This window comes from Acomys minous, assembly GCF_964271855.1.
Source record: "Acomys minous genome assembly, chromosome: 3".
Lineage (NCBI taxonomy): Eukaryota > Metazoa > Chordata > Mammalia > Rodentia > Muridae > Acomys > Acomys minous.
This window is the reverse complement of record NC_140485.1, coordinates 102,386,883-102,408,598: the sequence shown is the minus strand read 5'-3', so window position 1 is coordinate 102,408,598 and position 21,716 is coordinate 102,386,883. Positions and strand designations below refer to the sequence as shown.

The 21,716-nt window shown below is 40.7% G+C and overlaps 1 protein-coding gene across 4 annotated transcripts in view; it reads left to right on the top strand.

Moving 5' to 3' along the window:
- Positions 1-18,913, top strand: part of ZUP1 (zinc finger containing ubiquitin peptidase 1) — a 28,418-nt gene extending 9,505 nt beyond the window's left edge. For 2 of the 4 annotated variants that reach the window (XR_014777741.1, XR_014777742.1), the window contains exons 4-11: positions 1,085-1,206; positions 7,340-7,508; positions 13,073-13,261; positions 13,422-13,587; positions 15,313-15,464; positions 15,967-16,187; positions 16,575-18,354; positions 18,405-18,687. Coding sequence is in view for 2 of the 4 variants with exons in the window: in XM_084774905.1 (XP_084631031.1) it covers positions 1,085-1,206; positions 7,340-7,508; positions 13,073-13,261; positions 13,422-13,587; positions 15,313-15,464; positions 15,967-16,187; positions 18,694-18,741 (1,067 nt within the window). In the remaining 2 variants the exon portion in view is untranslated. The other 2 variants (XM_084774905.1, XM_084774906.1) reach the window with 2 other exon arrangements.
- Positions 18,914-21,716: the final 2,803 nt, after the last annotated feature.

Sequence of the window (21,716 nt, the reverse complement as noted above, 5' to 3'; positions counted from 1 at the left end):
ATCCAAGAATGATAGAAGAACCAAAGAGGAAAGTGTAAAACATTTGAGAGGTTTGGAAGAAAGACTACTCAGTTTTAGAACTAAATCACCAGGTTTGTGAGTTGTAATGTCTCTGAGTTGAGGAATCTCTACAAGACTCCTTAACTATTTCTTATGGCTGTGTCTCTGAAGTGGTTTCCCAGAAAAACGGATGCATATGGCAGCAAACTGAGGGGAGGAGATCTACATTCAGTGTGTGCAGGAAGCATCCAATTTAGCTAGGACTCTAGACGGACCAGCAATTAAGAAGGGCAGATGCCCTTCGGCTCTTCCTTTTGGATTGGGACTTCCCCTTGCTGCTGCTCTTGCCATTAGACTTCAGCATGTTTGGCCTTTGGACTCTGGGACTCTTGTGAGAAATCCTGAGCCTTTGACCTCAGACTGGGATCTCTGCCATTGGCAAACTGGTGCTAGCACTTCCAACTTCTTGGTCTGAATCTCACAGCTGGTTTGTCTGTCTGACAGGCTATCAAGAACTTTTTACTTGCATCGTTATGTGATACAATCCCCTTGTGACTCATGATGTTCTCTCTGTCTCTGGTTCTCTGTCTACCATATTCTCTCTCTCTCTCTCTCTCTCTCTCTCTCTCTCTCTCTCTCTCTCTGTGTGTGTGTGTGTGTGTGTGTGTGTATGTGTGTTACACTGCAGAACAGTGAATAGTTAGGAATTTAGGGACTGTGAGGAAGATACTATACAGAAGCTACTGACGAAAGGATCTAAATTGCCCTGGGTGAGAGGAAGCAAGGCATTATGCTGTGTAAAACTGGGTAAAATCTGTAACAGTAATGAGACAGTTGGAGGTTGTGAATGTATGTTTGTATTCTTTATTGCTTTCTTCTTTTTCTCTGTATTTCCTTCAAAAATGAATCTTCATTAATTGTGTTCAGAGATATCAATGAAAAGTGTCTCATAACCTTTCAAACTTTGTCTTTCTCAGCAGACAACACCCCATAAAGTTGTCAGGAAGTTGAGATTAACTAGTTAGTGAGAAATGCTTGCTATAGCCTGAGCACTGAGTGGATATTGGCTGTTCCTCTCTAATAGGCATGGACAGAGTCCAGTGTTCTCGTGATCGAACATTAGCTTACCAGCTTCAGCAAGAAGAAGACAGGAAGAGGAGATCTGAAGAATCAAGACAAGAAAGGGAAGAGTTTCAGAAGTTGCAGGTACAGAGATTTGTAAGAGTTTTTATTGCATGGAGTTCTTATTGCCCACATATGCTTTTGACATGTCTACCTAGGTTTAGAGATATGACTCTGCCATTAAAGACTAAGGCTCACAGCCAGAAAGATTGCTACCTAGTCTGTCCACATTATGTACAAAAATAATCATCTCTATGTGTTTATTGAACACACACACACACACACACACACACACACACACACAGCCTTTCTTCAACGCTGGAGAGATGGCTCAATGGTTAAGAGTGTTTGCTGCTGTGGCAGAGACCTGAGTTCATTTCCCAGTCCCTATTTCAGGCAGCTTATAACTGCTTGCAGTTCTAGCTCCAGGGGATCTCAGTCTTTCTTCTTACTTCCACAGACGGACACACACACACACACACCTCACACACTAAAAATAAATAAAATAGCTTTTTCTTGAGCACTTTCCATTTTTATTCAAATCTTGGTAAATGCATTATTTTATTATTTTCTCATATATTACATCCTGACTGCAGTTTTCTCTCCCTCCCGTCTCTTTAGTCTCTCCCCCCCCATCTCCCTCTCCCCCAGATTCACCCCCTCTCTGTCTACCCTCGGAAAAGAGCAGGCCTCCCAGGGATACCAACTGAACATACCAAGCTACAGTAAAACCAGGCACATACTGTCACATCAAGGGTGGACACGGCAACCCAGTAGGAGGAAGGGGTCCCATAGGTAGGCAAAAGAGTCACGGCCAGCCCCTGCGCCCATTGTTAGGATTCCCACAAGAACACAAAGCTACTCGCCTATAACATATAAGTAGAAGATCTAGGTCAGACCCATATAAGCTCCCTGATCTCTGCAAGCCCCCAGGAGTCCTGATCAGCTGACACTCGGCTATGTTCTCATGTTGTCCCCCAGTAACTGTTCTTGACTGTGTGTAGTGGCACATATCTTTAATCCCAGCACTAGGGTGATGGAGGAAGTGAATCTCTTGAGTTTGAGGCCACCGGTGACCCATCTTAAAAAAAAAAAAGCTCAAATATTGGCATAATCACTTCAGATAAATTATGTGAAAATCTTCACAGAAACCCAACAGGGTTTGTTGTTGCTTTTTGTTTTGTTTTCTGTCTTTAAATGAAGACTAAAAGTAAAGTGTTCAGTGACTTGCCCTGGGTTAGACAACTACCTATAGTAGGTAGTAAAGTGTGTATGTAAAGTATGCATATGACGGGCAGATGGGGAAACTGTACGGAGAATCTGCCTATCTTTTTAAAACTTTTATTTATTTTTTTATTGTGTAGCTCTCCTTAGTCTTAAATTCCTTGAGAGATCACAATTTCAGACATTGCTTATTTTAATGACTGCTCAGAGGTTGGTATTTTATGTGTTTGTCGCACATTCTCCTTCTAACATGGACTATGGTTATTTGTACTGATAATACTTTCTAGAATTTTAAAATGTCATTTGTGTTAATAGACCATTATAAATATAAAGGATTTATGAATGGATAGATCTGAAAGTGGTCCTAGATTTACATACATCTGAAAACCTTTAATATTGTGTATTATACATATACTTTTCTTCTGTTTTCTTCTCAGACATCCTTATATATGACAGTTTTCCCTGAAATGTGCTTTGAAAGATCTAATTAGTACCCCTCCATACCTCTCTCTTTCTCTCTCTCTCTCTCTCACACACACACACTCTTCATTGGTTATTCATTTATTTCCAAAATGTTTTTTTCATATCAGAATTCAGATGAGTGGGAAAGCTTTTTTCCCACATGGAGGGACCATTCACATGACAGTGGAACAGGAAACCCATGGTGTGACAGGAATTGAGCCTGCTCAGTACTGGCCTCTTTTGCGCAGGGAATGACAACTTTCCACAGGTTCCGCGGCCGTCCAAAATAGTGCCTTGGTCTGGGACACAGCTATTCAAAACCTAGCCTGTGGTTTCATGTTCAAAATGTAACACCATAAAGATGTACAAAGCCTTTTGAGTTTCAACAATACAGAAAGTCCCTAACATGTAGAGATGCTTGCTATTGTGTTAGTTCCTTGTTGCTGTGATAAGATGCTTGACAAGAAGCTACACAAAGGAGCAAGTGCATTTGGCTTGCCCTTTGAGAGGATACAATGTATCATAGTAGGAAAGGCATGGCGAGGGGGATGGGAGGTGGCCTTTGTATTCAGTCTGGAACCCAACCTGTGAGATGTGCAGTACATGTTCAAAGGGGGTTTCCCACTTCAATTTACCAAATCTGTAATCCCCAGGGGTTTTTCATTCTACTTATTATTTATGTGTGCGCACACACGCATGTCTATGTGTTCTGTGCCCAATGCTGTAGAATATATGTGGAAATTAGAGAACATTCTTGGAGACTTTTTTTCACTCTGGGTTTCAGAGATCTAATTCAAGTCATTGGCCTTGCATGGTGAACACTTTTACAGACTGAGCCATTTTTACACACCAGTTCTCTATGCTGGTTCTAAATCCCATCAAGTTGACAGTCAAAATAAACCATTGCAACTCTACCATTTGTCAACTTGACACTGAACACGTCACTTTTTTGGGGGTGTGGTGTTCCAGATAGGGTCTCTCCTTGTAGCCTTGGCTGTTCTGCATCTCACTTTGTAGGCCAGGCTGTCCTCTAACTCAAAGATCTGCATGCTTCTGCCTCCCAAGTGCTGGGATTAAAAGTGTGTGCCACCACCGTCCAGCAAGCACATCACTTTTAAACCATCGTCTTCCACACTTGTCTCCACAGACTCAGACAAATGCATTCTCTTCAACGTCGAAGTCTCCCTAGTCTTGAATAGTGTTATCACTATTCTTTTTTTTACTTTTTTTATTAATTTATTCATATTACATCTCGATTGTTAGCCCTTCCCCTATTTCCTCCCATTCTTCCCTCCCTCCCACTTCCCCCCTTCTCCCCTCCCCTATGTCTGTGATTGAGGGAGACCTCCTCCCCCTATATATGCCCTTAGAATATCGAGTCTCTTCTTGATAACTTGCTATCCTTCCTCTGAGGGCCGCCAGGCCTACCCGACGTGGTCAGAAAAGGGGCATCAGAGTTCGTGTGAGGGTCAGATCTCACTCTCCACTCAGTGGTGGAGAGTATCATGTCCGTTGGTTATCACTATTCTAAAGTATAAGTACTGAGTTTCTTCTGACACTTAGGCACTGTCTTTTACTATAAATTGAATTTCTATAACATCAAAAAAAGTTTTAACTTATCTCATAATGCACAATGTGTTCTCTTCAAACGATATCATGGTCTTTAAAACAGTACTGCTCAAAAGTGTAAGTGCAGAGTCTTTAGAGGCTTAATGAATACCTAACTGCAAGCCTCTAGAATATTACAAGACATGTTTCATGCTTCTACCATATGATGGTACAAACTGGGTGTTCCAATTCCAAAATGGAAGAATGGCAACATAACAAAAGAAATATCAGACCAAGGCTGGGTGTCGTGGGACATGTCTTTAATCCCAGCAGAGGCAGGTGGATCACTGTGAGTTCAAGGCCAGCCTGGTCTACAAAGTGAGTCCAGGACAGCCACGGTTACACAGAGAAACCCTGACCCTGTTTCGAAAAACCGAAAAAGAAAAAGAAAAAGAAAAAAAAATCAGACCAATGCAAAAACAAGCAGCATTTGGTACAGCAGAGCAAGCACCAAATCCTGCAGTTCCTTATTAGGCATCTGGTACTTGTGATGCTATCACTGGACTCTAGATCCAGAGGGCTTGGGAATCCTGCCTCTTCATGCCTGCTGTCTGTACCATAAATAGCCTTTCTTGTGGGCCATTTCCTTCTGCCTGCAGCTTTCCTCAGTCTATATCCTGTGGTTCTGCCATCTCCAGCACCCTATGATTTATTACAACGGATGCTTTACCTTTTCAGTGTCACTCCCTGACCTCCTGGGCCTTTCCTGATGGGCCTCTGCTGTGGAAGCACCCTGCCACACATTTGTGGCCTCAGTGGCTCTCTAGAACCATGGTGCAAACCCCAACATGTCTTCCATCTTTCATGTCTGCATAATCAGTACCACTCGGACAACACTCAAATTCTGCTATCTTGAGATGGTGCCATGCCCTTTGGACCACAGTTGCATTTAACCTTGAGCGCCATCCATGGGAAACACTTTCCTACATGATACTTTTTGACTAGGGACCCTTCAGTGGCATTCCCAGTTTAGGCCCTCTCCTTTCAAGTGAATTGTTTTGTTTTGGTTTGGGGGGGGTTATTTGTTTTTTTTTGTTGTTGTTTTTAGCTCGAACCTTTCGTGGATGGAATTAAGGTTCTGTTCCTGTTGTCCAAGTCCTCAGTGCCCATTTTCTCTCTTAATGTATTCTCTCTCTCTTACAGTTATCTTAGTTACTGTTCTGTTGCTGTGAAGAGATGCCATACCAAGGCAACTCTTACAAAACATCTAATTGGGGCCTTGCTTACAGTGAGGGCTAGTCCATTACCATCATGTTGGCGACTATGGTGGCATGCAGGAAGCCATGGTGCTACGAGCAAGAGCTGGAAATTCATCTTGATCTACAGGCAGCAGGCAGAGGGAAAGAGCCTGGGCCTAGCATGGGCTTGTGAAACCACAGAGCATACCCAAGTGACATAACTTCCTCCAACAAGGCCACCCCTGCCCCAGTAAGACCCCACCTCCTCCTCCTTCCCAAATGGCGCCATTAACTAGGGACCAACTCTTTAAACATGGACTTACAGGGGACATACATATATTCTCATATCAAGCCTGTGACAAACAGAGCAAAACTTCTGAGAGTTGTTTGTCTCCTTCCTTCATGTGGGTCTCAGGGTTTGTACTCAGGCAATCAGGTTTGGGAGCAAATACCTTCACCCAAGGAGCTATCTCACTTGCAGCTGCTTTCATACTTGCTTTGTCTGTAACTTTAACACTTTTCCTCACCAAACTTGAAATTTTCAGCATTCTGTTCTACCTTGTACGCAATTGTAGACCTGCATATAGGATATAAGCTGTAGTTGTGATGCAATCTAAATGCCATCTTGTCTTGAGAGTTCCTTACTACCTCATTAACTCTGAGTGAACATCAGTGAAGTTCTCAGGACACAAACAAAATGAAGCCATGTTATTTGCCAGAATATGTCCTGAGTGGCTTCCAGCCCAGTTTGCCTCTGAAACCTTCTGAGCCAGGCCTTCACTCTGCCAGAATGGCCCACCAAGCCCTGCTTACAGTATACTAGGGCTTCTGAGCCTGGCACTTCAAACTTTCTCTAATCCTCCTCACAAACAAGTTCCAGTGGTCAGGCAGGCTTATTGCAGTAGGCGCCCACTTCTTGCTTGGCTTCCTTGCACCTTTGTTGTAGCTCTGATCAAATACCCAAGCAGAAGCCCTTTACAGGAGGAGGGTTTACCTGTGTGGTGTGAGGAGGGCATGGCTGCTTGGTCACATTGCATTCACAGTCAGGAAGCAAGGAGAGATGACCTACTGTATCCTTTTCATTCAACTGTGACCTCATGCTTTGCGATGGGGTCATGTTTAGGGTGGGTTCCTATCTCTCTAAACCCAGTCTAGACACAGCCTCACAGACATGCCCAAAAGTTTGTTTCATAGTGATTTAAAATCATCTTGTCTTGAGAATAATTTCAAGAATAACCATGACTGACAGTTGGTAAGTTGTTTAGATCTCAGGAAGATTATCCATACAGGCGGTTTATGCATGTGAGCCCCTCAGTCTAGTTTTACAACAACACAGCTCATTTACTATGTAGCATGTTTGCATGCTTTATGACCTAAGTGGGCCTTCCTGGATCCACACTGGGACAAAATATAGCAAGTTATAGCAAGTTCCCAAAAGTTGTTTTGTAATCAGCAGTATTTTTAGAATTTGCTTTTCTCAATACCTTGGCAGAAAGATGGGTCTTTCATTTCTATACTACTTGGAAAACAACTAATTATTTGTAGGAGCTATAGATGTTTATACAGAAATATTGAATTATTACAGATGTATGGTTTAATTTTCATAAAAATCTTTACATTTACTTGTATGAAAAATCCATATCAGACTATTTGAACATACATTTCCAAAAAGTAAAAGTTATAAGTTTCCATCTGGTTGAAGTACAGGGACACAAAAATAAGTTATTTGTTTTTATGTTCACTAGCGGCAGTATGGTTTAGATAATTCTGGAGGATACAAACAACAGCAGCTCCGACATATGGAGATAGAAGTAAATAGGGGAAGAATGCATCCATCTGAATTTCATAGCAGAAAAGCTGACATGTTGGAATCAATAGCTATGGGTATTGACGATGGAAAAACAAAAACTTCTGGTGAGTGCTTAAAGATCCCAGCCACGGTTTTACTATTGCAGAGACTACTGGAGTAATAAAACCACTTGAATTTGATGAATATTCCGTCAATAGTTAATATAGTTTGAGGCGAGATTGTGTTCTTATGTTATTTACAAAACATTTTAAAGCATTTAAACTTCTATTTTCATAGAATCATAGTAAATAATTCACTTAAAATAATTTGGTTTCTATTATATTAACTAACAACAATGGGAAATGAACCTTTTGGATGTTTTTAATTTGTATTAGCATATATTAATTATATATAATAATGTTTTATTGTGATATTTCCATACATATGTGTAGTATATTTTGGTCGTATTCAGTACCGCCCCATTACCCTTTCTTGTCCTCCCACTCCTGCTGCTCCCTTTTCCTCTTCCCAGTTAGTGTCTACCATTACCGCTTGACCCTCTATTTCCACGTGTTTTTTATGTGTTTATTTGGCTTTGGTTAAGGGTTGCTTATAAGGATGTGAATGGTTATATACAGGATCATGAGCAAGAAAACAGATGTGTGTTTCTTGACTCTCCAACCCCAATACCACTTACTTTATATAGATCCTAAGGGAGAGGAGGGGCCGTATGAGCTCCCAACTAGTCATGCTTTAATGCCTGTAAAGACGCAGAGATGGATGTGTCCTTGTGAATACCTCTTTTCTCGGTGACTGTATTGGCAGCTCAGTCTTGTTATGATAGCCACTGCTGCTGAGGGCGAAAGCCAGCAGCCATCCCATGCCCAGAAGACAGCATTCTACATGTCGCCTCTTCCTCAGATCCTGCTGTTTTAACAGCCCCTCCTCCTTGATGTCCCGGAGCTTTGGGAGGGTTGATGTAGATAGGCCATTTAGGACTGAACGTCTAATAGTCATTTATTCTCACTCAGTCCTTGGACTAGTTACTGACACTCAGTACCAAAAGAATCTTCTCTGAGCAAAGAACAACAGCACTGATCTATGTAAACTTTTAGAAGACAGTTTGATGGGCATATCATGTCAACTGCAAAACTATAGAAGCTTTTCTATTAGGGACCCATGAGTTAGGGTCCAGGGGAGTTTTGGCTGAATTTACAGCACCAGACAAGACTTCCCTCTTGTGGATCCACTTTCAGTCCAGTCAGAGAGTGTGTGTTTACCCTAAAGAAGTCATCTTACTGAACCTTTAGCTTAAATTACTATATATTTGAACATATCACAGAAACATAATATAAGCCACATGCAAAATTTTACATCTCTTAAAGCCATATTAAAGAAAAGAAAAACATAAAATTGGAGAAGCATTTCAATTTACAGTGAATTATGTATTGGTAAATTTATTATAAGCTGAAAATGTTATAAGTTGAAAAAATATAAAATATACATCTCTCTCTCTCTCTCTCTCTCTCTCTCTCTCTCTCTCTCTCTCTCTCTCTCTCTCACACACACACACACACACACACACACTACTTAACACCATACCTTAGCAAGACATTACACTGTGTTCAGTCTCCAGTTAACCTTCCTAATATGGTGACTGGCTGGAAGCACTCTGTAGAAAGTAATTTACTGCATACCTGTCCATAGCTCAGGAACACATCAATGGTCAAAGCATGGTTTCTACTGAATGTCGTCCTTTGGTGGTAAAGTTTCTAAAACTCCTATTTAGCTATCATATGTTTAAATACCATCTTCTAATAGTTTAAACCCAGTGTCTACTGCACGATTCCAACATGTTGTCAGTGTTAAGAGGGGTTTTCCTATAGTATGGTGCTTATGTTCACCTCACAAGAACTAGTAATTGAAATATTTTACATTCTTTGTGTAGTCTTCTAAATTCATAATATATTTTATACTTTACAGCACATTTCAGTTGGATAAGCCACAGTTCAAATACTCAATAGCCTTGTGTGTGTACTGGCCACACTGTTGCGCATTACATTTTTTGGATAGTAAAAGCTTTGTATACATTGTTTCTTCTGGGCCCAAATGAACATTCTTGTCTACTTGACACTTACATTGTATATAACTTTGTTAGGACTTGGCTAGTTGGACAATCAGATCTGCCTTACTCAGGTTGGTATGTCTTTTCCTGGTGGGTGGTTTGTTTTGATTTTTCTAATTATGTTTTTGTATCTCTGTTAGAATATTAATACATTTTATATGGAAACAGTTGCCTTTCCATGACTAGACTTTTTGTTTTAGAGATGATCTCACAGGGCTAGAGAGATGGCTCAGTAGTTTAAAGCCCTTGTTGCTCTTGGAGAGAACCGAGGTTCAATTCCCAGGACCCACATGATAGCTCACCATAGTCTGTAACTCCAGGTTCAGAGAATCAGCATATGCTTATTTATATAAATATGTATGTACACACACACACACACACACACACACACACACACACACATACACACACACACACACACACACACACAAACACAAAGACATGAACTTACTATGTAGCCTAGGCTGTCCTAAAACTTGCTTTGTAGACCAGGCTGGTCTTGACCTCATAGAGTTCCACATAATTCTGCCTCTCAAGTGCTATGATTAAAGCCATGCACTGCTATGCCAGACCCGAGTATGGTTATCTTTAGGTAGAAGTGTCACATGTACATATGATCACATTTCCTGTGTGTTTTGTTTGTTTTGTTTTGTTTTTGTTTTTTTTTTTTTTAGGGAAGTACTAGCATTACTGGTGTAAGCCACCACACACAGCAGACCTCTCAATGTCTGTCTTTATTGTGTGCATTCTGTCTGTCTGCATAAAATGGAAGGGTTTCTTTAAAGATTACAGATGTGCATTCTTCTATGGTTCTTTAACTATGCTGTATTATGTTTTTATTTAAAACATCTTTGGGAATGGAAGTTTTACCTGCATGTATGTCATTGTACTACTTACATGCCTGGGGCCCATGCAGGCCACAAGCTGTCATTAGATACTCTAGACTGGAGCTACAGATGGTGTTAGCCACTGCATGGGTGCTGGGAATCAAACCTAGTTCCTCTTTACAAGTAGCCATGAGACAACTCTCTAGTCTCTGTAGTTTAATTTTTAATCTACCTAGTATTTCTTCGTTTATAGGGATGGAGATGGAAGGAAAAGTGGGGCTCTGGATTTTTTTTCTTTTTTTATTAGTTAAAAAAAAAATTTTTATAGCCGGGCGTGGTGGTGCACGCCTTTAATCCCAGCACTCAGGAGGCAGAGGCAGGCGGATTGCTGTGAATTTGAGGCCTAGTCTACAAGAGTCCAGAACAGCTAAGGATACACAGAGAAACCCTGACTCAAAAAAATTTTTTTACATATATATTTACATTATTACACATATGTACAATAAACTGCCTACAGCAAGAAGAACCACGAAACAATCAGGAATTATATAAATGTTATCTTCATAGTGCTTTGGCTATTTGTATTTGGCAGCCTTTGAAGATAACAAACGTCTTTCCTATCTTGGTGCATCTAAAATTCTGAGTGTAAATCAGTATCTGTCATATCTCATCATTATCAACTTAAAACATCTATCTAGATCTAAAAACATCCTAACCCCTAAACCACTAAACTTAACTGTAAAAATAAATTATCTGGTTTTCAATACTATCAAAGACTTGAGAAGGAATAAAATTACTTACCTGAGTATATAGGAGTGCAGGTTAGCAGCTTCCTAAATGAGAAGGTAACTGAGACAGTTTGCTGCCTGATACCCAAAACTCTCCAATGTTGTGGAGACTTTTTTTAATAGCAATGTTTTGTTTTTAACTACTTATATATGACTAAAGTAGTTCTTTTCCTGACACCATTTATTGAGTGTTTTCCTTCTGCAAAGCAGTCAGACTCCCTAGAGTTTGTATTCCAGGTGGTTGTGAGCTGCCTACTGTGGGGCTGGGAACTGAACACGTGTCTTTTGCAGCCGTTGCAAATGTCCTTTTTTCTGAACCATCGTCTCTCTAGCCCCATGGTAAAGATTTTTCCTTCTTGTTAATTATACAAGTGTCTGTTAGAACAGTCACTTAATGCTCCTTTATATGTTTACAGCCTCATACTTTAAACAATGAAGTATAAGTTAACATACTTTAAACAATGAAATATAAGTTAACAACAGGCATTTGGGAATATATCTAAGGAAATTTAGGAATTACAAACTACTTCTATTATAAGAGAATGTTTCTTTAATGTGGTTGTATGGTATCATTGCTAACACAGAAGTTAGCAGGAAGTGAGGGATTCCTGTCTTATATGCAATAAGTATGCCAGAGTATGCTTAAATATTTATTACTTTATTCTTATAGACTGACCCTTCCCATTCTAAGGGCCTGTCTTAGTTCCTGACCTCATCTGAGTTGACCCTGATCTTTCTGTTCCTAGGGTGCCCGTTCCATGTATAACAGTTATAACATTAGTGCTGTTGGGTGTCACTTCCTCATCTTTCCCCGTGTATAAACTTAGTACTCATTTACAAGTTATTGTCATTGTTCTTTTTCTTGAATGTGAGTCTAATTTAAGTTTTCTTTAAATGTATAACTAATTTCTCTTCTTCATGATAGTGGGCACAGCTATAGATATTGGTTACATGATTGATTTTTGTGTGTGAGTATGGTTTTTCATCTGTCTCTCTAAAGACATATTCCCTTGAATCTCGTTCAGATAAAATACATATAATGACTTTTCTTTTTTTATGCCACATACTATGAGGAAGCATGAACTATGTAAAACGTATCAGTGCCCAGTAGCTTCAGAGTTTTTAAAGAAGACAAAATATACAGAAAGAGCTGTCATGTCCTGCTGTACGAAGTGTGACTAGATAAGTGCGGGGGGGAATGCAGTGATTGTTCTGAAGAGTCATCAAAGGTAATTTGAAAATGCTGTTTGGTCCTTAAAGGATCTTCCGCATTCTGAATGGAAGAAAAATGTTCTAAAAGGAAGACTTATATGTAATGTGTCTGAAAACCACGCTTAACCGAATTCTAGCATTTGTAGTCCAGGGATGTTTTCTAGGGACATTGTCACGTTTATCTTCTTTGCTTAGCAGTTACTATCCTGCTATGTATATAAAGTATATTACTGAAGTTTAATTAAAATACATAGGCATATTTCATTGTTAGCTCACAAAATTAGATCAAGAAGAATTCTAAAACATGAACGTCAAATGGACACGTATCAGTAGGCTTTATATGCTATAGATTACTACAACTGATCATAAAGGCTGTCAGAAAGCACTTCCTTTTAGGAGGACACAGACTAAGACTGGGCAAGCTCTAGTATGGCATGCCATAAATGGAAAGACAGGAAGAGTATCCTGCAGGGATCCTTTGTGTCCTGGGCTTTGCAGTTGAAGAGCTTAAAGATGTGTACAACTTCAATTCAATGCAAGGGCTACTATTTTAGCGTTAGAAACCTTGTGCCGTGGGGACAGGGAGGGAGCGGGCTAGGGGTGTAGCAGTGAGAAGGTATATTAAAAGCTGAGTTGGTAGGCTTTGCCTGTGGAGCTTGAGGCTGATGTTAGACATATAAACAGCCATGTGATGATGATAAGGACTCTTTAAGTGTTCTAAATCTCTTCTATTTTAGGGATTATTGAAGCCCTCCATAGATATTATCAAAACACTGCCACAGATGTGAGGTGTGTGTGGCTCTCTACAGTGGTGGATCACTTTCACTCATCTTTCGGGGACAAAGGTTGGGGTTGTGGTTATAGAAATTTCCAGATGCTACTCTCATCATTACTGAAAAATGATGTATATGGTGACTGCTTGAAAGGTATGTAATTTAATCTTATCATCTGAGCTTATGATAGCAGAAGACATTAGGAATAAGTGTTTAAGAAACTCACGTGGGTTCTTCCAATAGACTTATGTTGATATTGTTGTTCAATATCTTAGTACCTGGCCTTGTTACTTACTTGCTTATATGATTTCAGGTATGTCAGTTCCTTGTATTCCAAAAATTCAGTCCATGATTGAAGATGCATGGAATGAAGGTTTTGATCCTCAGGGGGCCTCTCAACTTAATAACAAATTACAGGGAACAAAAGCCTGGATCGGAGCATGTGAGATTTATACGCTTCTGACCTCTCTGAGAGTAAAGTATGTACTTGCAATATTGGTGTATTCATTTGCAAATTATGAACTTTAAATTTAGTATGACCAAAGTTAGCAACTGTCTTAGCTGTTTTATCGTGCTGTGATAAAATATGCTGACGAAAGCAGCTTCAGTGAGAAAGGGCTGCTCTGACTTACAGTTTCAAAGGCTACAGCCCATCGTGCTGGGGAAACAGGGAAGGCATGGTGGCAGAAAGTAGGACACTCTCTGTCTCATTGTGTCATCAGTGAGGAAACAAGACATCAGTAGGGAATGGGAACCTGCTCTAAAGAGCCTGCTTCCTCCAGCGACGCTCCTTCTCCTCCAGTTCCCACAACCTTCCTGAACAACACTAGCAGCTGACAAAGCCCCCAAGACCTACCCGGGGCAGTTCACACTCAGACTACGGCAGAAACCAAAACAGTTCAGGATGTTCTGGAGATTTCATTGCCAGGGGAGACCAGGAGATGGAGTGTTTCAGCTGAAATTGAAAATAATTAAGATAGTAAATGCTTTTGGTCATACTTTAAAATAGTTTTGAGTAATATAGAAGTGAGCCTACTTTAACAGTCTCATTTATTCAAGAGGACTCATTTGAAGGCAGTAAATACCATGGTCTGGTGCTAAACAGGAGCTGTGTGCATGCAGAGATGTGAAACTGGTGCTAAACAGGAGCTATGTGCATGTAGAGATGTGAACTCCCACACATTTTCCTATGCTCTTTGCAAGTATTGTCTGTAACTGCAATTGAAGAAAATTGAATGTATTCAGAGTATTTTTTACATTTATCTTTATTTTATTTTATTTTGAGGAAAATATTTAGAGTATTTTTGACGTTAGAAATGACTACTCCTGGGGATTAAAATCATAATTCAGCTTCTTTTTGTTCCTTTTAAATAAAGATATACAAAACTTACTGGTTGACTTTTTAATCTGTTTCTGTGTTTACACTGTTATGAAGTAGAGTAAAAAAGTCTTGCAAGAAATCAATTTTCTTTAAAATTAAAAAGAAAAGTTTACTGCTTTAAAATTATATGTGTAGATACATGTTTGTGTATATGTGCACATGGGTACAGGTTCCTTTGGATCCTCTGGACCTGGAGTTATCAGCCAATTGTGAGCAAATGTGGGTCTTTTGCAAGAGTAATATGTCCTTTGACCACTGAGCTATTTGTCTAAGCCTCTATTATTTTTTATTACTATGTGTGTGTTTGCGTGTGCATGTGTAGGTCAGAAGACAAATCTGTGGAGTTGGTATTCCCTTCCACTTTGATGTGGGTTCCAAGGATTTAACTCAGGCCACCATGTGTATACAGCAAATACCTTTACCCATTGAACCATTGTCCAAAAGTCAGTTTATAGTTTATCATCAGGGCTAGGGGTAGTAGACTAAAGTGATAATGGCCCAGGTGTGGCACATGAGTTTTAAAGGTCAAAAAGCACGGTCCTTATTTGCTATTTTTTATGGTAAGAAATCCTGGTAAGCTTTAGCTCATTCGTCAGGCTTACTATGAATGGTTTGAATAATTTGAATTACTATGGTGATCTGAATAATTATTTTCCTCACAAAATAATTTCTAAATAAAGAGTAAAAATTTATAATTACTTTTTTCTTCATAGGGAAGTAATAGACACATAAATTTGTTCTAGAGTGAGACTGTTGTTTTAGAATAATTACATTTATGAAAAAATTTGTAAAATATTCTCTAAGTTATCTGTCAATTGTTCAGGTGCCGCATTATTGATTTCCACAAGTCAACTGGTCCTTCGGGGACACACCCTCGCTTATTTGAATGGATATTGAACTATTATTCTTCAGAGAGGGAAGGGAATGCAAAGGTTGTGTGTACATCTAAACCTCCTGTCTATCTCCAGCATCAGGGTGAGTAGATCTCACACACTCACTCACACACACACACACACACACACACACACACACACACACACTCACAATGATGCTGCTTTAAGATAGCAGATTGACTCTTGCTTAAGGGCAGGTTAAGATTCTAATAGCAGAGGTGGTGGGGGCAGAAGCTGGGATTGATTGTCAGGGTTATTTTTCTTTTTGGTACTTTCTTGGGTAACCCAGCATCTTGGGGCCTTTGCACTTCCTGTCCTTTCTTTCCGTTCACTGCTCTCATTATTCATCTCTTGTCCTCCTCCAATCTTTACTCACTTGCCACTTACTATGTTAAGTTAAGCCTTTCCAGACTGTACCTATTTAAAAGTGTTTGTGTGTGTGTATATGTGTGTGTATATGTGTGTGCGTGTGTGTGTGTGTGTGTGCTAAATACACAGAATCCCACACCAAGACTACAAATGTATATGTAGTAATAACTGGGTATAAATGCAACATTTTAAACTGTTATTTATACATTAAATAGGTCACAGTCGAACAATTGTTGGGATTGAAGAGAGAAAAAACCGAACATTGTGTTTACTAATATTTGATCCCGGATGTCCTTCTCGAGAAATGCAGAAACTGTTAAAGCAAGACATAGAGACTGGTAGTCTCAGGCAGCTCCGGAAATATGTGGGAAATATAAAACATAAGCAGTACCAGATAGTAGCAGTAGAGGGTGTTCTTTCACCAGAGGAGAAAGCTGTAAGTATCTCTATATTGAATGAAGTAGTTTAAAATTTTTAGTTAAAATCTGTGTTGCCTCATTTTATCTCATCACGACTCATTCTATTTCATGAAATGACAAACACATTTGTTTTTAATGTTGCAGAAGTTCTGGAAGGGACATTTTAAAATTCAGATGGTACCTAAATGTCCTCTATTTGCTTAACTCATCTTAACAAAAATTTGAATGATAATTTAAATTTAATTTTTGATGTGAAGTGAGTGATGAATAACAGTAATGTGGTTATAAAAACAATGTACAGCCTATGTCTTGTGGCCTTATTGTTTATTCAGATGTGATTCTGAAGCTGTATTTTATGGTCTGGCCTTCTGGTTGCACTCAGGACAACGTCTCTATCCTTATAGTTGAGTGATGAGCTCCACATGGCTGAAGAACTTCTGGGTGTTAGGGCACCTCCTCTCAAGTTAGAGCTGCTGCTACATTGTAGCTCACGAAGCCTAGAAAGTCTAAAGACCCCGGAATCTTACATTTTTATTTTGTATATTATTGTTAATTGCATGTTATTTATGTTCTCTCTTTGTGTGACATTGTGCATGTAAGTGCAGTGCTCACAGAAGCCAGAAGAGGGCATTAGATCTCACGGAGCTGGAGTACAGGGCATCATGAGCTGCTGGATGTGGGTGCTGGGAAATTCTTTTGGGCATCTGCAAGAGCCCCAGGCTGTCATAACCACTGAGCACCTCTCCAGCCCACAATGTGGAAACACTAGGAGATAATAAGAGTACTTCCTGAGTACCTGTATTTGTTTTCCGCTGAAGACGAGATAGAATACTTGAGAATGCCATGGGTGGATGGCTGGATGGATAGATGGATAGATAGATGATGAATAGATAGATACATAGATAAATGGATGGATAGACAGGTAGATAAGTTCATAACAGGCACTAGGAAGATCTTGTTTTTACATGTATGTGTGTCTGTGTGCGTTACCACATGAGTGTGGTTATCTTCTGAAGCCAGAGACGCCATCAGCTCGCTGTAGGTAGAGTTGCAGGTGGCTGTGAGCTGCCCAGCGTGGGTGTCAGGGATGACTTACATATTCTGTAAGAGCAGCTTCTTAACCATTGGGCCTCTCTAGTACTCCCTACTCACTTCCTTAAAAACCCTTGCGACAAGAGGTCATGTGGCCTGGACTGCTCTGTATGTCACTGTGTAGCCAAGGTTAGCCTTGAACTCCTCATTCTCTTACCTTAACCTCCTGAGTGCTGGATCGCTGGTGTTTACTACCATGTCCAGCTCCTTTTCACATCTTGATAATGGTTGTTAATTTACCTCATGACATTCTTAGTTTTTTCATTGTGTTATCCCAACACTGTGAACTTGATTTAAGCTAATTTGTTTAGTTTAGTTTAGTTTAGTTTAATATGCTTTAGTTTATAATCCAAATTTTGGAAACAGCACAAACAATAGAAATTTCCTTTTTGTTTTTTAATATTTTGTTAGTTCTGTGTGTGTTTTATATATGTATACCATGTATTTTGATCATGTTTTCCTCTATTCCCCCTCACTTCTCCCAGTCCCGCCCCCATCACACCCCACATTCTGTCATGTCCTTTTTGTTTTTTTAAATAATCCAAGGAGTCCAGTTTGCTGCTCATATACTCCTGGGTGTGAGGCCAGCCACTAGAGCATGGTCAACCTACCAGGGGCCACACCCTTAAGGATTGAGACAGGGTCTTACACTGTAGCCCTGGATGTCCTAGAACTCACCATGTAGACAGCGCTGGCCTCAAACTCACAGAGATCCACCTGCATCTGCGTTCTGAGTTGTGAGATTAAAGGATTTTCAAGAGACGTGTCTAGAGTGCTAATGAGGTGGCTAAGTTTTACAAAGGTTCTTTGATCATAGCTCTGCCTTTCTTTTGTTTTTTTGTTTTTTTGTTTTTTTTTTTTTGGTTCCCTTGTACACCTTGTCCCACCCCCCAATCTATATTTTTCTTTGTGAGCCACCATTTTTATAGTTGGCATAATCCATTCACGTATAACATTCCGTTTCATTCTATTTGTCTTTATCTAGAACTTTATCATTTGACTTTTAAAATATGTGTTATTCTTTTTTTTAAGTTTTAGGTCATAATTTTCCACTAGCAATTTTCATTGTTACCTTGAAAAAAAAAAGTCCAAGTTTTATTTTCCACATTAAAATAAGATATAGGATTGACAAGATGGCTCAGCAGTCAGAGGCACTTGCTGCCAGGCCTGATGAGCTTGATCCTCATATCCATGTGGTATCAAGAGACTCGACTTCCACAGCTGTCCTCTGAACTCCATGTGTGTGTGCGCACACACACACACATACACGTGCACACACACTTGCTCAAAAAACACAGGCACACATACATGTGCACACAAACATGCACACAGATAAAACAATAAATGTAACTAAATTTTTAAAAGTGATAACAGCATAATTAATTTCTAGATTATAATTAAAGCCTTTTTTCTTCTCAATTCTTTCTCAAGGCCAGGAAACAAGCTTCTCAAGTGTTTACAGCGGAGAAGATCCCTTGAATCAAATATTTCAGTGACTTTGTTATTATTCTTTTTTTCTGATATTGATAAGTTGAAGAATTTTATTTCACCTATGTCCTTGATTTGTTATTTAAGTTATAAATGCCTGTTAAGTTATACCTCTTAGATTTCCATTGTTTAGTACTTAGTTGAATAAAATATTTTGTTTGTATTATTGGGTTTGATTTCTTGTCCATGTCTCAGAAACTCATTTTATAGTTGTAAGCTAATATGAATTACTTGTGTGAGCTGCTCTTAGTACTTAACATTTATTAATATGTTCAATTTTTAAACAGTTGTTTGAGGCAAGTACTATTATTATTGTGTTTTAACTTTCTGTTGATTGTTTGTGAATTTCACATGATGCATTACAGTCCGGCTCATTTCCATGTCCCTTCATATTTGCCCTCAGCCCTTCAATCCCCCCACCCCCAAGTGAAAGCATAAATCACCACCACCGAAACCAAAACATACAAAGCATCTCAGCGTGGAAGCTGTAGGTGTCACAATGTGTCCCACAGGACATCCCTCTGTCCCTACAATCTTCACTTACAAATGTTTATTGCAGTAAGCCATTGGTCAGTTCAAGGTCCCTGGCCTTTGTGACGCCATCAATATGGGATCCTCATCAGGACTCCTCCTGGTTGTTGTCCTGTGTCATACAGATCCTGTACCTTTTGAACAGCAGGACTGGCCCTTTCATGCATCCTAACTGTTCACAGATGCCATCTCAGAGCCCTGGATCCAGGCCTGGGTGGTAGCAGAACTGCTCAGTGACATCGACCCTTCTTTACCAGTTTTCCTGTATCCTCACCACCAGGGTGAGCTCTTCAGCCCTGTCCTGGTTAGGCCACCCAATGCTGCCATCAGCAGGAGGCAGGTTTAACTGTATTGCCTTCATGCCTTTGGGGGCTGGCTCACCCACGCCTTTGCCATGAAGGCCAGCGCCACTGTGTTGCCCAGGTGAGGGCCAGGGATAGCTCTCATGCCCTTGGGGTCAGCTCTCCTTGCCACTCCATGTCAGATGAGTGGCAGGGTCAGCTCTCCCATATCGTGCACATGGGGCTGGCTCACCCATACCCCTGTCCTCAGGGCCAGCTCCACTGTGCTGCCAGGATGAGGTACAGGGCCAGCTCTCCAGAACGCTGCGTTCAGTAAAGGGCAGGCAGGCCCAGTTCTTCTACACAGCCCCTGCACATTCAGGTGGTCCCCAGCTGCTGCCCTGACCAGGGACATCCTCGTCTTTTCTAGTTGGTAGTATGAGCTAGGGACATCAACAGTGACCCCTGCAACTGTGTAGCCACGGTTTCAGACACGACCCTCAGCAGCACCTCAGATTGGGACCTCGCCATGGCCCCAGGCGGCAGGGCTGGCCACTCACAACAGGCTGCTGCTCCTGTCCATCCCCGGAGTCTCCAGTTCCGTCCCTCTTCCTAGTGCTCAAGCCGCTCCACGGCTCTTTCCCTCCCGTCTGACCACCACATACTCACACATTGTAGCTCCTGCTGCAGGCTGCCCATGCAGCTGGCGGGCCCCTGGGTGACATCCTCCATTTATACTATAAGGCGTATTGGCAAGCAGGTGTTTATGGCCCACCTGTCCTATGCACTGGGGACAGGTCTATGGGTGGCGTGGCAGTCCACAAGGTCTCTTGGCTTCCTCCTCGTGCACGTGGCTGCCTGGATTTGATTTGATTTAGTTTTTATGTGTCCTGGGCATAAGACAGCTTTGGCCACCACGCCAGCCATGAAGCTAGGATAAACAAAGGACCTCCATCTTCACTGCCCCCGACTGATAAAACAACGTCACCAACAAGCTGTCTCTTTGTCCATTGCCAGGGGAAAATACTATTATTAACCCCACAAGGAAGCTGAGTCTCTGAGAAATTAGTGATGTACTCAAGAATATAAATATGCTGCAAGATGGAGCCCACAGCCATCTATTTCTTACTGCCCAGTGTGAGCTTTGGGAACTGAGCTCTGGTCCTCTGTAAGAGCAGGAAGTGCTCATATCTGCAACCAGTTCTCTGCCCCTAGACTTTGTTTTTTTTTTTTTTATTTAACTTTTTATGTTTTTGTAGGGTTTTCTTGGTTTTATTTTGTTTTGAGGGGGTGGGTTTTGTTTGTTTTGAGATAGGGTTTCAGTGTGTAGCCCTGTCCTAGACCTAGCAGGCTGTCCTTGAACTCCCAGAGATCCACCACCTGCCTCTCCCTCCAGAGTGCTGGGGTTAAAGGCCTGTGTCATCCCCGCCCAGCTGATGGCTCATGGAATTGTTTTTAACTGATACTTTGGCCCAGAGTTTGAGAAGCTCTGATTTGTGGGACTCCACAGTTGTGTCACTACTGGTAAATTGTAGTCTCTTTAATCCTGTATTTTCCCTTTTATAATCCCTCTTCTATAAAGCAATGTTCGGGAGTAGTGCCTGGGTTTTATTCATAATTTCACGATGTGTAGTAATTGAGAGTTTTTTAAATTCTGGAGCCTGAAGAGTTGGCTCCATGGTTAAGAGCACTTTCTGCTCTTGCACAGGACCTGGGTTCAATTCCCAGCACCACACGGTGCCTCATAACCGTCTGTTACTCCAGTTCCAGGGCACCCAACACCCTGTTGTCATGCATTCAGGCAAAACACCTACACACACAGAATAATAAAATAAAACTTAAAATGCCCCTTTAGTGAACGAGGATGTTTAGAGTGGTTAAGAGCGTTAAGTCCAAAGTGTCTGGATAGCATGACCTCATCTCCTGTAGTTCATGTCCTGCCAACTAGCATGAGCAAGGAGTTGGACGGAGAAATTGAGGAAAACGAAGCTCTAAAAATTTGAAAACCTCTACAGCCTTTACTTTGGTTATGGAATCATGGACACTCACCCAGGGAAGACAGTGTACAGGCACAATATTTGTGCAGGCTATCGTTGCCTCCAGCATAAGCAACTACAGATTTAAGTATACAGGCTGAATACATGCTTTAGGTGA